The following is a 13159-nucleotide window of genomic DNA, read 5'->3' as shown; positions in this document are numbered from 1 at the left end:
GAGCCCAGGGTCCCACCCTGGCCTTCCGTCCCCGCCGACTCCCCGCTTCCAACCCGGGCCCCTCAGATGCCCCCTGACTCGCAGAGGCCCAGCTACCTTGAGGAGCACTGAGTAGAAACGTTGGCTTCAGCGGGGACCATGGCTGCCCCTCCTCCAGGGAGACCTTCCCACCCACCCCTGCAAGCCCCAGCAGGCTGAGAGCCAAGGCGCCGTCCCTATCAGAGAAGACAGCTTCCACGGCTCCTCTGCGCCCGGTCTGCCCACCAAAGCCCTCCTGTCCTGGCAACTTGGCCGGCAGCCAGGCCTCCAGCTAGGCCTCCAGGGACATACCCATCGGTTTCTACCAGGTCCTCCTCGGTGCGCAGGCTCAGCACGTACAGTGTGGACATGGACACCACGCTGGGAGCCACAGAAAAGAGCCACGGTTAGAGCTGGAGCCACGGTCCCGGCCCTCTCCCTCGGGCAGGGTCTGTGGTCCTTGGCTCCAGGGGCTGGGCTCGGGAATGAGTGATGTCTCTCCACGGGTCTCCCCAGTCCCAGGGCCACAGGACAGAAAGAGGCAACCCTCTTCCCTCCCTGAGACCTCAGGCAGGTCTCATCTCCCAGCCACATCTTCCTCTTCCTCCAGGCCTGGCCCCAAGGGCAGCTCAAGTCCCCCAGCCAGCCACCCCTGGAGCCCAGGGCACAAGTCACCTGAAGGCCATGACCACCACCAGGGCGATGATGGTTCCCTGCAGAAAGCGCTGACTGATGCAGGCCTGGTCTGGGACCACAGAAGATGGCTGAGGACCGAGAGGAAAAGGGGAAGAAGCAGAAAAGGCCCAGACTTAGGGAGCCCATGATGTCACTTGGTGTGGGCTCTGCTGGAGGTGGGGGTGCTAAGGCCTATGATTCCTATGGGGGAGGGGTGGGGGCTGGGGAGAGGAAGGGAGAGGAAGGAGAGATGGAGATGGGGCCAGAGAGCTGGAGAGCTGGGAGAAGAGAGGAGCCCTCGCGGTGGGCAAGCCTGGAGAGGGAGGGCCCAGCCCAACCTGCCTCCCACCTACACCCAGCCTCACCTTGCTAGCCACCTTGGGGGGCCTCTTCTTGTGGGGGACACTGCCCGCTCGGCTGAACTGACTCCCCGCATGGCTGCAGCAAGAGGGCCAGGGTCAGAGGTGCCTCCGGGAAGGGGGTGTCCCCCTGCCTGGCCCACGCCCGCACCTGAACGCGCCCGAGCTGCCGGTGGACTTGAGGCTGTCCAGCCGCCGCAGTCTGGCCAGCCTGTGGCTCCAGCGCTCCAGCTCGTCAATGCGCGTCTCCAGGTTGTCCGTGAGCTTGCACAGCTCCTTCACAGCCCCCACGTTCTCCATGAAGATGCGCTCCTGCCGCGGGCCACGGGCAAGGTCAGCCCCCGGGAGCCCTGGGCAACGGGGAGTTTCCTCCACGCTTCCCTACCCAGGCCAGCCCCAGTGCCCCAACCTCCCCGTGCCTGCCTCCAAGCGGCACCCCCACCTCTGCCCCGTTGCTTGGGCCATCTGTCTGGCCCACCAGAACTGCGCTTCCCACCCCTAACCCCCGTCAGAACACTGTCTCTCGGAGGTGCCGGCCTCTCCGATCTCATGAACGTGGGGTCTCAGGCTTGGGCTCCTCACTATTCAGCCGAGGCCAAAGCACAGGACTTCATCCTCACCATAAGCCACGTTTAAGCTTTGCGAGAGCCACCTGGGAAGCTCTAGGCAGTGACTATCTTTAGTCTCCTGTCCAAGGGGAGGAAAATAACCCCCCAGGGACCTTCCTCTTGCTGTGGACCACACAAGCAGAGTGTCGCCAGTCCCCGGGCCCTGGAATGCTCACCCCCTTCCGTAAGGGGTGGGGAGGGGGCTCTGGACACACCGTGAGAGAAGACCGGGCTGCCCTCACCCTCCGCGCAGGAGTTGAACGGAGCAGGAGTTGAACGCCCTCCAGCTGGCCCAGCCCTGCCCTTGGGCCCCCGGATCCTCCCACCCACCCCCGCACACCTTGTTCACCACCAAGAAGTTCTCTATGGTTTTCCCATTGGCAAAGACAACGTCTCCAGTGTCCTTCACGGCCTCCGGCAGGATCTCCTTCACTTCCTGGGCGATGACACCTGGGGGGTTTGGGGGGGGGGTAGGGTGGAGAACACCCACAGAACCAGCATGTGAGGAGGGGGCCCAGTTTGAGGGGGGCCAAAGATTTGGGATCCAAGGTGCTCTGGAGCACCGTTCCCCAGCTCTGGTGTAGGGTTCCCCGGACTGGAGCAAGGGTGGACTCCTGGGAGGAAGGATCCCAGTGGAAGTGGACAGAGATGAAGTCAGGATTCACCTAAGGAGCCCAGGATCCTGGGACTAGGATTCTGAAACTTCCGGTGTCAAGGGGGGTAGCCACCCGGAGCGGGAGGGAGGGGGCGGAGAGCCCGATTTTCCAAGGGCTGAGGGCCGGGTTTCTAGAGGGCAGGATTCCCTGGGTAGGAATTCCAGGGAGTCAGGGGGAGGGGTTCCTGGGAGTGGGGTCTCCAGCGGACTGGGACAGGGGGCGGGGTGACTGGGGACCGAGGTTGCCGGGTCCGGGACCCCAGCCCCAGTCCGCGCAGGCCGGTCCCTACCCGTCTCTGGCGCTGTGCCCTCGATGCCAGCCGTGGCGGCGAACTCCGGCTTGTATCTGTAGTGCACCAGCCGCATGCGCGAGATCCTCTTTAGCTGCTCGGTGGTGTCCACCTGCGCGGGAACCAGGACCGAGACTGAAGCCCTCCCCAGCCAATGTGGGCCCTGGAGCTCAAGACCGAAGCAGCCTCGGCTCCACGGTGCGGCGGAGACCTTGCAGCACCAGAGTCCAGTGACGCAGAAATCTAGGGCCTGCCTCCCTCACCAACTTGCCAGGCACCGGGCCCTTCCACCTGGCCCCGCCCCTCCATGGGCCCCGCCCCGACAAGCCATCCGCCCCGCCCACGGGAACACAGCTCTCCCTGCCCAACGGTCCCACGCCTCGTCCACAGCCCCGCCCCCACCTCCTGCACGTGCTCCTTGGCTCGCAGGTCCGACGGGTGCATGAGAGAGCCCATGACCTTGACGTTGCCGTGCACGACCAGCGCCTCGTCAGGCCTGTCCGTGTTGATGCCCACACGACCATGGTGGAAGACAGTGTCGGGCACCTGCGCCCGCTGCCACAGCACGTCGCTGTCACTCTCAAACTGGCCGGGGTTGGAGGCCTACCACAAGTTGGGGTTGGGGGTTGGATCAGTCCCAGGGGACGGGGACCTGCAGTGACCTGGCAAAAGGGGAAACCGTGCAGCCACCCCTCTAGCTCCAGGCCTGGATCCTCACCCCACCACACCCAAATTAAACTGCCCCTAGCACTGTGGCACTTTTCAGTCCCTTGCAAGATCTCAGAAGGCTACCCAGGCCTTGTCCACCTCCACCCTTGTAAAGGAGACACTGTGGCTCAAAGGATGGGAACTTGCCCAAAGTCACCCAGCTAGGGCCCAGCAGGATCAGCACTCTAGCTCCTGACTCCCCAGAACCCCAGTATTTTTCCTGGGTGCTGCTTTTCCCAGCTCTTGATCCCTTGGGAGGAGGGAGCCCTCACCCTCACGATGATGCGTTCTGAGATCTGGGCAGCCAGCGTGTAGTTCTGGTTCTGTGCGTGGGCCTGGAGGGCCACCACCAGCATGAAGTACCTGGGGTGCACAAGGGTTTAGAGGCACCCAGGGTCCTGCCCCACCTGCCCCCATCCCATGTCTGGGGTACAGTGCCTAGGCTCCCAGCATCCCCCGCAGGAAGAGGGCGTTAACACCTTAGCCTCCAGTGGAGGAACCCGAGTCTCCACTAGGGGCAGAAACTCCCCAAGGCCCGCTGCTAGGACTCCAGGGAGCTGCTAAGTCCATTAGCCTTAGGTGTGAGGCTCAGGTGTCTCTTCTGTACAATGGGTCTGTACAATGCGACAGTGGGCAGTGTCTTCCTGCCCCTCCTGCTTAGACCTAGAGGGCCTGGCAGGGCCGGGGCGCAGCCCGCTCACCTCTGGTCGGGGTTGGGTTTGCCCTTCTTGCGCATGTTGTTGGCAGTGGTCTCGCTGAAGTGCAGGCGCCCCACGGTCACCTTCGTGACCTGCTCAGGGGGCAGGTTGACCCTGCAGAGGAGTGGCGGGGACTCAGGAGGCGGGGAGGGGGCTTCGAAGAGCCAGGCCCGAAGTCAGGAATGCGTAGGAGGCAGGTACCATGGCCCCCTGGGCTCCCAGGCCAGCTCCAGGGCTGGCCAGCCCAGCTAGAACCACCGCCCGACCCCCAAGGTCAGACACTCACGTCACAGGGTTAAAGGGCCGCTTGCTCCGGTCCGACTGGGACTGCTCAATATTGATGGACTGGTTCAGGGCCTCCAGCTGCGGGAGAAGCCGAGGCCGGTGACCCATCAGGGCCAGGGTCCCTGCCTGGTTCTGCCTCCCTTTAGCCGCTCAGCCCAGGCTTGGCCCAGCCGGAGCTCCCCCAGAAGTGGAGGCATGGCCCTCCCGTTAGTGAGGGCACAGACAGTCACACTGCTCTCCTAGCTCCGCACGCACCCACTCTCGCCTTCCACGGACACACGGCCCCCACCTCCACACACGTCCCCCAAGCTGACCTCCATAAATACCGGCTCCCACCCAAACCCCCGCACTCCCCAGACCCTCTCCCACACCCACGTCCCTGCAGCCCCTCCATGAGTGATGGCTGAGCTGCGCCAAGGCCAGGTCGGGCCGGTTCCCTGCCCTGAAGGAAACACAGGCAGCCGTGTGCCCCCAGGGAGCTCACCGGCTCCAAATAAACCACTCCTGGGGGGGGGGGGGCGCTAGAGAGACCCCAGGGAAGGAGCCTCAGGACAGTTGTCCCCAAGGACTAAGGACTGCAGCAGAGGGAACGGAAAGGCCAAGGAGCAGTCTGCCAGGAAAGGAGGGATGGAATGGGCATTCTCCGTGTGTCCCAGAGAAGGGGAGCTGCCTCAGGAGAGCAGGGGCTGTGAATGGGCACAACAGGTCTGGGGCACAAGCGATGGCAGGGCTGCAGGGAAGGGCTGGTCCCAAAGGCCTTTGTGGACTAAGCTCAGAAGTCAGGGCTTTGCTGGGAAGGCAGCAGGTGCTCTAAAAGAATGGCAAGTGTCGGGGCGCCTGGGGGGGCTCAGTGGGTTAAAGCCTCTGCCTTCGGCTCAGGTCATGATCCCGGGGTCTGGGCTGGGGGTGTAGCCTTGGGATCACTGGGCAGAGAAGGAATCAGGAAGCATAGCTGGGAAGGGGGCTTTGCTTTGGGGTCTTTCAACTCCCCCAAGGACTCCTGGCTCCCTTCTACTCCCCTCCCATCCTCGCTGAGCCCCCAAACCTGCCTTCACTCCGTGCAGTTTCAGGTAGAAGCAGTCAAGGGGCTTGAGGCCTTCGGGCGTCTTGACGTACTTGGGCTCGCCCAGCAGGCCGATGTACACCGTGACCTGGAAGTGGTTCTTCTTCTGGCACACGAACGCGTCATCGCCCACCGAGAAGTTGAAGCCCTTGTCGGCGTCTACACGGTAGGTGAGCATGGGCCTAGGGGCAGGGGAGGGTACTTGCCAGAGGCTCCCCCCGCCAAAGCAAGGCGTGGAATGTCCTTCTCCACTGTCTGCCTTCCAAAGCAGTTTCCGATCCGGTAGCCACCCCCCGGATCCTCAGACCAGGCATGGGGCTGCCCCCCACCTCTCAGAAGTGGAAACTGAGTCCCCGGAAGGATCTGAGCTCAGGTTTGCCAACTCTTAGGCCAATATTCTTTCCTCTGTGTGGCTGAGCCCAGCCCCCACCCTGGTGATGGGGCACATGAGGCAAGACCCCTGAGGCCCACCCAAGGGGAGTGAACTCCTGAGGAGGGGGCTCCGCGGCCCCTCATCACACTTGGCTCCTTCCCAGAATGCTGCCTGAAGCCCTCTCCCTCGCAGGAGACCGGGTGGGAGGGGACGGTCTGCAGAGCTTCACGGGCCTGACAGCTGGTTGCCATGGAAACGGTGGGACCAGGCGCCAGCTCGGCACTGGCCCAGCCCCAGCCCACTGGCTTGCCCAAGCCCCCGAAGTCCTCATCCTGACTTCTCCAGCTGCCCAGGTGAGGACAGGGGCACTCTGGGCAACACAGACTCAGCTTCAGTCTACCCATCTGTCGCCAGGCAAGGATTCCAAGCACCTCCAGGTGGCAGGAAAGGGGGCAACTCTTGGCCCGTCCTCACCCAGGTCCCTAGGCACAAGCAGTGCTCCTGATGCCCAAGTCCCCCGGAAGGAAGATGGGCAGAGAACGATTCCAAACTCGGGGGAAGAGGATTGGGGGCCTGGCTAACATCTGCAGAAGGCCTGGGGCTCCACCCACATGCCGGCCTGGGGGGACACCCAGGAAGTACACTGGGGCCCCCAGCTGCCAGCTTCCTGGCCTTAGGGCCTGAGATGGCAGGGCTGGCCTGGAAAGCATGGTAGGAAGAGTGGGGGGATGCTCCCCAGGCCATAAGGGTGGGATCCCCGAAGACCTCTCCCCACATCCTGACAGAACCTCAAGGGACCCTTCAACCACGACAGCAGCTGGATCCCCCACCCAGCCCCAAGGGCTTCTGGCTCCTTGCCCACACAGCCTGGAGCACCCAGCTCCAGGAGGCTGCTCTCAGCCACCCTGCCCAGGCCTGGCAGTGTCCAGAGGGCCTCGCCCTCACCCGCACCGGACCTCTGCAGCAGTGAGGGGAGTGGTCCCACAGTGCTGCTGGCCTGGTCCCAGAAAGCTGAATCCAACATGGGTGGGTACAGAGGGAGAGCTCGGAATGCCCGCCCGGACAGCCTGTCCTCCCCCACCCGCTCCGCCCTCTGTCCCAGGGAGGGGGCTGCTGGGAGGGCCCTGCCAACACAGCTTCCTGCTACCTTCCTGGAATGCAGAAGGAGTGGGGGAGGAGGAGCCAGAAAACACCCATCCACCCCCTTCTCCCTCCCTAGGCTCCCACTGGCCCCTCCCTGACAGACACCACCTCCTTAAGGAGGCCCACAAGTCCAAAATCCCGAGGGCCTGTCCTAGTTCTGCCCTGAGCCTGCTGCTCTCCTGTAACTGGGGCCCATGTGGTGCCCAGTGTGCTCCCAGGCCCTGTCTGGGGCCTTGACGCTGGGGGGTGGGGGGTGTGGAATGTCCCTGATGTGGTGGCAGGAGGGGGGCGGGGCACTCACAGCTCCTTGTAGTTTGCGTCATACAGCGTGGCCCACTTGTTCTGCTGATGCGGTTGCCACTTGATGGACTGGTAATTGGGGTCCAGGTAGGAGCCACTGAGGCTATCACTGTCCTGCAGGAGACCTGGAGGGAGGGAGCAACCACGTGGGCCCTGCGCCCCACGCCCCCACCTCAAGGGGTGCTGGCCCACTGTGAGCTCCGGCAGGCCAGGCACATACCTGGTGAGGGTGCCCCTGGCGGGTGCCAAGGCGGTGTCTGGACCCGGGCGATGCTGAGGGGCAAGGAGCCGGGCCCTGGTGAGAGGGGGCCCTGGGGAGGCCAGGGTGGGGATGGGGCTCGAGCTGGGTGTGGGGGCAGCGTCGCTGCGGTCCCGGGCTCCTGTTTGATCATTCCATTCAGCATCTGGGCATTGAGGGTGTTGGAAGGTGATTCGGAGTGCTTCCTCTTCTTGGAGGGGTGTGCGGGGAGCCTGGGGGCGACACAGAGGCATGCCATGGGGGGCTGGCTCGTTCCCGAGCCCCTTCCCCTCCCCCAGGCAGTAACCCCCTTCCCCTCTTCACCCCATTTCAGCAAGATATGCCCAATCCAGAGGACACCCCTCCAAAAAAAGCCCCTGGGCTTTACCTCCTCAGTGCTCCTGCATCGCTCTGTAAGGTCATTCCATGCTTCTGTCACTCCTCTCTACCCCCTGGATCATGGAACCAGGAGGGCAGAAGCCACACCTGACTAGTCTGTGTGTCCCTGTCAGGCCCAGCTGTGGGCATGGTGCACAGAGTCCCCCGATAGTTTGTGGAATGAACAAGCCAGTCCCTTCCCTGGGGTGTCATCCTCAGGGCCACCCTTGAGAGTGGGGACTCCACAGAGAGCAGCCTCCGAGGCTGGAAACAAGTCCCAGAGGGCGCAGGCCGCCAAGGCTGGGAAGGAGAGTTTCTTGGGGGAGGAGGCTGTGGAGCCTTGTCCTGAACTAAACCTTCCATGACATCTGAATGTGTCAAACAAACAGATAAAAGGACAATTTCACTGTTTGGGGTCAGAGCAGGAGCCCCCAGACTCCCTGAGAAGGCTGGAAAGTCACTGGTGTCTGGGGAAAGGCACAGCCCAAGATTCATCCCGGCTCTGTCCCATCCTAGTTCTGTGCCCCTGACAAGCATTTCCTCCCCCTGGGAGCCTCAGTTTACCTATCTGCAATGGGGGTGGCCACGCTCACCAAATAAGGTCGTCAGAAGCATCTGGCCATAGCTATAGAGCTGCTGAGTGGGCACCTCCATAGGCACACGCTTACCCCCATCTCGTGGGGGCAGAGCTCACCCCAGGCCCCAGCGCCATCTCTGCCCCGCCCGGGTCCCCACCCCCCAAACCCACCTGCCCCAGGCTTACTCAGCTCCGTGCTGCTGCAGCAGCTGGTGTAGCATCTGGGACTGCTGAGTGTGGTGCAGATCGCTGGGCACAAGCCCCTGCCCCATGGCAGCATAGGTGGGCATAGGGGGCTCGGCCTTCATGTACAGGTCCCGCGGCAGGACTGGGTAGTGAGGTGGGGGGGGCGGGGGCGGCGGGGGGCCTGGGAGGTGGGCCGGAGGTGGAGGTGGGTGCTCCAGGCGAGGAGGCACGCCCACGTGGCACAGGGTCTCAGGGGTTATGGTGCGCAGGAGATGGGAGTCTGCAGGAGAGATGGTGAAGGGTGGGCATCAGAGACCTACGTCACTCAGGTCCCTGGGCACAGGGTTTCCTGCCTTCTCCTGAGACCAGCCCCAGGAGGGAGGCGGGCTAGGCAGCCAGAGGCTGGCCACTAGAGGCCCCGGCAGGGAGACAAGCCCCTGTCCAGGAGCGGGATGGGCAGCTTTAGCTTCTGCCCACCCCGCCCCCCCGCCGTCCCCGGCCGTCCTAACTGGCTCCTTCCCCGCAAGCCTGGCTGCCCAGCGTCCTCCCCTGGCCCCTCTCAGTCCCGATCCTCCTCTGGGCCTCAGGAAGGAGTCTCGGGGGGCCCCCCAGCACAGTCCTGCAGCAGCCCTCCTCCATCCGGCAGCCCCTCTAGCGGGCTCCCAGGGGCCAGCCCCCCAGCTCCCTTTGTTCCCCAGGAGGCATTCCAGAAATGTTTTTGGTAAGATAAACAGAACTCTTGACCCCTTTCTGGGCTGTGGGGAGATGGCTGCCCGAGATCCTTCTGCTTTTGGCCACCTGGGGGCCGCAGCACCCCTGGCACCCTCCCCCACCAGGGGAGGTGGGTCCAGGAGGTCAGCCAGGCCTGTACTCGGGCTGTACCCACGGCCTTCCCCGGCCGTCCACTTACCACCGAAGGGTGCGTCCATGATGGCGCAGGCGGGCAGACGGGTGGCATTGCCGGCAGGGACAGGTTCTCAGAGGCCGGGCCAGGCCCCCCACCCGCCAGTGGGGAGACAATAGCCAGCGCCGGGGAGTATTTGACCAGCGATAATCTGGGCCTGTTGGGCAGCCGCTGGCCCCCTCCCTCCCTAGCTCCCTCCCTCCCCGATAAGGCCGCCCCAACCACTTGCCCAAACCCCAGAGGGGGAGGGCGGTGCCCGCTGGACTCACCATTCACCTGCTGGGGGGAGTAGGCCTCGGAGCCCGAGTCTGGGGGAGAATCCGGCAGCGTGCTGCAGGGGGAGGAGGGCGCCGTTGGGCAGGGTCCCCGAGACCCCAGAAGCTGGAGGCCTGAGGTCCCCTCACTGCCCACCCCCAGGGGAATTTTTCTGCATGAGCCATCTTGGGGTGCCAGGCAGGGTCTGGGGCAGGGTCTTTGGGCTCCTGACCTGTATCCCCTCAGATCTCCCGGGCACTTGGGGACCAGGAACCAGTGTCCCTGATGATGGAACAGGATTCAAGGACACAAGGACGGCACAGGGATTCAAGGAGCAAGGGTCAGGCCCGCTGCTCCCTTCCCACACCCACTGAAGCCCCACTTTCTAGAAACTCTAGGGGAGAGCTCTCTGGGGCTCTAAGGAGCTGGGCCGCCCCCCCACCCCCAGGGGCAGGTACAGGCTGGGCAGGGAGCCAGCCTCACCAGGTCTGGGTGTATTTTTTTCTTGCAGGTTTTATCAGCGGTTCAGGCGAAAGAAAAACTCAACCGTGAGAGATTAACACCCTGCGTTCGCCGGTGAGGGGAGGCTGCGGCCCGGCGGGGACCCCACTCTCTGGCGGTCCTGGTTGCACGTCTGGAGAGACTGCCCGCCTCCAGGCCCAGGCAGCCGCACCCTCGCCGACACACCCCTGGGCTGATTCCAGGACCCTCACGCCCCCCTGGATGAGCCATGGGCCCAGCCCCTTGGGCTGTGCGAGAATGACAGAAAAGGAACCCCCCAAGGGCTGCCTGGGGCCTCTGCCCTGCACCCAGCATCTCCTGTCTGCTCCCTGCACAGTGGCCATCGGGTTTTCCGGTGTGGAAATGTCCCTGCTGCGAAACGTCTCAAGTTGGTGGGACCTCGTGTCCCTTCCCCACAACTCCTCGTGCTGCTCAATCGTCCTCGATGTGGTGATTTATTGATTAATAAGTCCCTCCCCAACCAGCCTGCACGATCCTCTGCAGAAGGGACAGACCCTAGCAGGTGCAGGGGTGGTGCAGGGCCTTGGGTCCCTCCCAGAGGGCACACACACGGTCTCCGCGCAGTTGTGGGCAAACCCCTTCTGTCCCTTAGAAATGGCCTCAGTGTGCCGCTGGGATCCTGCCGGGGGGCAGCACAGCCTCACTCACAGGCCAGCTGGTTCCGGAGTCCCCCCAGGAGCTGGTTACTTGAGAGGCTCAATGAGCTTACACAAACAGAGCCACAGCGGGGACAGCAGTAGGGGACAGTGGGGACAGCAGTAGGGGACAGTGGGGACAGCAGTAGGCATCCAGCAGGTGTTCCTCACGCGTTCATTCTCTTCCCTCCTATCTTTGCCCTTCGGGGTCTGGGCTCAGGGACAGCCCCTTGGCTGGATGTCTGCCCTGTGCAGCAAAAGCTCACCCCTAACACCCCAGCTCACCTCCACAGCCCTCCCCCAGCAAGCCAGGGGTGACAGGTCCGGTGCCCCCCGCCCCTCCGGCACTTGCTCTGGGCTTCCTCCCCTTATTTCCACAATCCTGGAGGGGAAGCACTTTGATCAGTCCCCTGATCCTGCCCCATGCTGGGGAACCCAGAACCCTCTTCGAGCCCCCCTGCAGAACCCAGCAGACCCATGTTCCTGCTTGTCCTCACGAGCACAGGTCTGTGGGAGGGCCTGGCGTCTGGCTGGGCTGCTGACCGCCACCATCCTGTGGTCACAGCCGGGTCCCCAGTGTGGACTCCTCGGAGAGAGGACAGAAAGGGCCTGGGAGGCTGACTCGGGCAGGGGGAGCTTTAGGTACCACACCTGTGCCGTCGGGCCGGTCCCCGCAGCCCCAGCAAATAGTAGCTAGACGCAGGAGCGGGTGGCCCGGGGCAGTGAGGGGACCTTGCGTGCCCTGTGTGTGTGCACATGTGCGTGCCTGCGTGTATCCGTGTAGGTAAGCAGCCGTGTCTCTAGGCTTGCCTCCTCCCATCCCCTTTAAACAGCTGTCAGAGAATTTTCGAGTGCTTACATCAGCCCTCATCACTCCCCTGCTCCGAATCCTCTGGGGCTGCCCACAGCCTCAGAACAAAGCCACGAGCCCCTCCCCAGCCACCCCTACCTACCCACAAGGCAGCCAGGTCACCACAGCTGGCCGGGGCACCGCCAGCACCTCCTCAGCCCCCTCCCGTCACACACCTGCCTCCCACCCTCCCCACCCTCACTCACCCTGGGGCATAGGGAGCCTTGGGCTCTGCCTTGATGGGGGGCCCAGAGCCCCCCAGGAAGGGCTTGGGAGCGCTAGCCATAGCATTGTTGTTGCAGTTGAGCGGGGCGCTGTAGCTCGGGGCGGGGAGGGAGCCGTGGCGTCCCGGGGACGGTCCGCCCCCAGGGGGGCTCAGGTGGTGGCCCCCGCTGGAGCCAGGGATCGTAGGCGGCCCGTGGGGGTAGGAGGCTGCACTGGCTGGAGCAGAGATGTCAGGGAAACAGCTGTGGAGAAAGGAAGCAGCTCAGTGCCAGCCAGGACCCTAGTAGCTTGCGGACCCAGGGCCGGAGCAAGTCCCCCAGGTGAAGGGCGGAGGCCGAGGGGCATGGGGGCGGGGCCACTCACAGGTCAGAGGCATCCTCCTTGCTGATGTACTCCTCCAGGATGCTGGTGTCTATGTTGGAGGGCTCCAGGGCCCCATTGATGTCGTGGCCTGCAGGGGAGGGCCAGATGTGAGCACCCCTAGGTCTCTGGGCCCTGACCTATAGCTCTCCCCAGGCCGGCTCCTCCAGCACATATGCCCCCAGTTTCCTCCCCACCTGCACATCCGTGTCCAGGGAGAGTCCGGCACTGCCCATCACCTGACGCCCTCCAGGAGGCATCGCAAGGATGCTTCCCTGGCCCCCAGCCTGCCCAGTGTCTCTGAGGAGGGGAGGAACCCAGAGCACAGATCGGGGACAGACAGGCCATTTCCTGTGACGTGAGCAAGTTCTCCCTCTTGTCTGTAAAATGGGGTCATTATTCCCAAGTCTTACGGAGAGCCGCGAGGAGCAACTGAGGTACTTTATGGAACTGAGTGCCCGGCAGTTGTGCACCACCCTTGAAGGCTGGACCCAGACTCAGTGACTCTGTCCCGCCCTGCCTCCTTCCAGAGGGCCCAGCTGCCAGGTCCCCAGGAACATGACGCCAGGCTGGCCTGAATCACACGTCCTACGGGGAGGAGGGGCATACGGCCAGGGAGCCTCCTGCACCCCAGGCCCCAAATGCAGATGGAGAGGGAGTGGGGACTAGAACCAGAAGTGTCTGGCTCAGCCTCCGGCAGAGCTCGTCACCCCCATAACAGGGCCTAGGGTGTCCAGCCCTGGTATTCCAGAGGAGGAAACGGGCCCAGAGAGGTAAAGGCTTTGCCTGGCTTCACAGCAAGGGACGATGGTGGCCAGAGCTCCGCTCCTCCACCGCCCTCTCCTGGGCCCTCC

The 13159-nt window shown here is 63.8% G+C and overlaps 1 protein-coding gene across 5 annotated transcripts in view; it reads right to left on the bottom strand.

Annotated features, from left to right (window-relative positions):
• MYRF (myelin regulatory factor) overlaps positions 1-13159 on the bottom strand; it is a 44576-nt gene that overhangs the window by 7894 nt on the left and 23523 nt on the right. For 4 of the 5 annotated variants that reach the window (XM_047691393.1, XM_047691395.1, XM_047691396.1 and 1 more), the window contains 17 exons: positions 12309-12396; positions 11927-12187; positions 9728-9789; positions 8555-8834; positions 7396-7646; positions 7177-7300; positions 5346-5541; positions 4298-4374; positions 4015-4125; positions 3586-3676; positions 3008-3208; positions 2606-2717; positions 2001-2110; positions 1204-1364; positions 1059-1131; positions 694-782; positions 331-399 (listed from right to left, as the gene is read on the bottom strand). In XM_047691393.1, the coding sequence (XP_047547349.1) occupies positions 331-399; positions 694-782; positions 1059-1131; positions 1204-1364; positions 2001-2110; positions 2606-2717; positions 3008-3208; positions 3586-3676; positions 4015-4125; positions 4298-4374; positions 5346-5541; positions 7177-7300; positions 7396-7646; positions 8555-8834; positions 9728-9789; positions 11927-12187; positions 12309-12396 (2356 nt within the window). Of the gene's footprint in view, positions 1-330; positions 400-693; positions 783-1058; positions 1132-1203; positions 1365-2000; positions 2111-2605; positions 2718-3007; positions 3209-3585; positions 3677-4014; positions 4126-4297; positions 4375-5345; positions 5542-7176; positions 7301-7395; positions 7647-8554; positions 8835-9464; positions 9597-9727; positions 9790-11926; positions 12188-12308; positions 12397-13159 lie in introns of those variants that run through there. The other variant, XM_047691397.1, reaches the window with a different exon arrangement.

Source organism: Lutra lutra, chromosome 10 (genome assembly GCF_902655055.1).
Source record: "Lutra lutra chromosome 10, mLutLut1.2, whole genome shotgun sequence".
In the NCBI taxonomy this organism is placed as follows: Eukaryota; Metazoa; Chordata; class Mammalia; order Carnivora; family Mustelidae; genus Lutra; species Lutra lutra.
The sequence above is the reverse complement of the archived record's forward strand: the minus strand, read 5'-3'. Positions and strand labels throughout refer to the sequence as shown.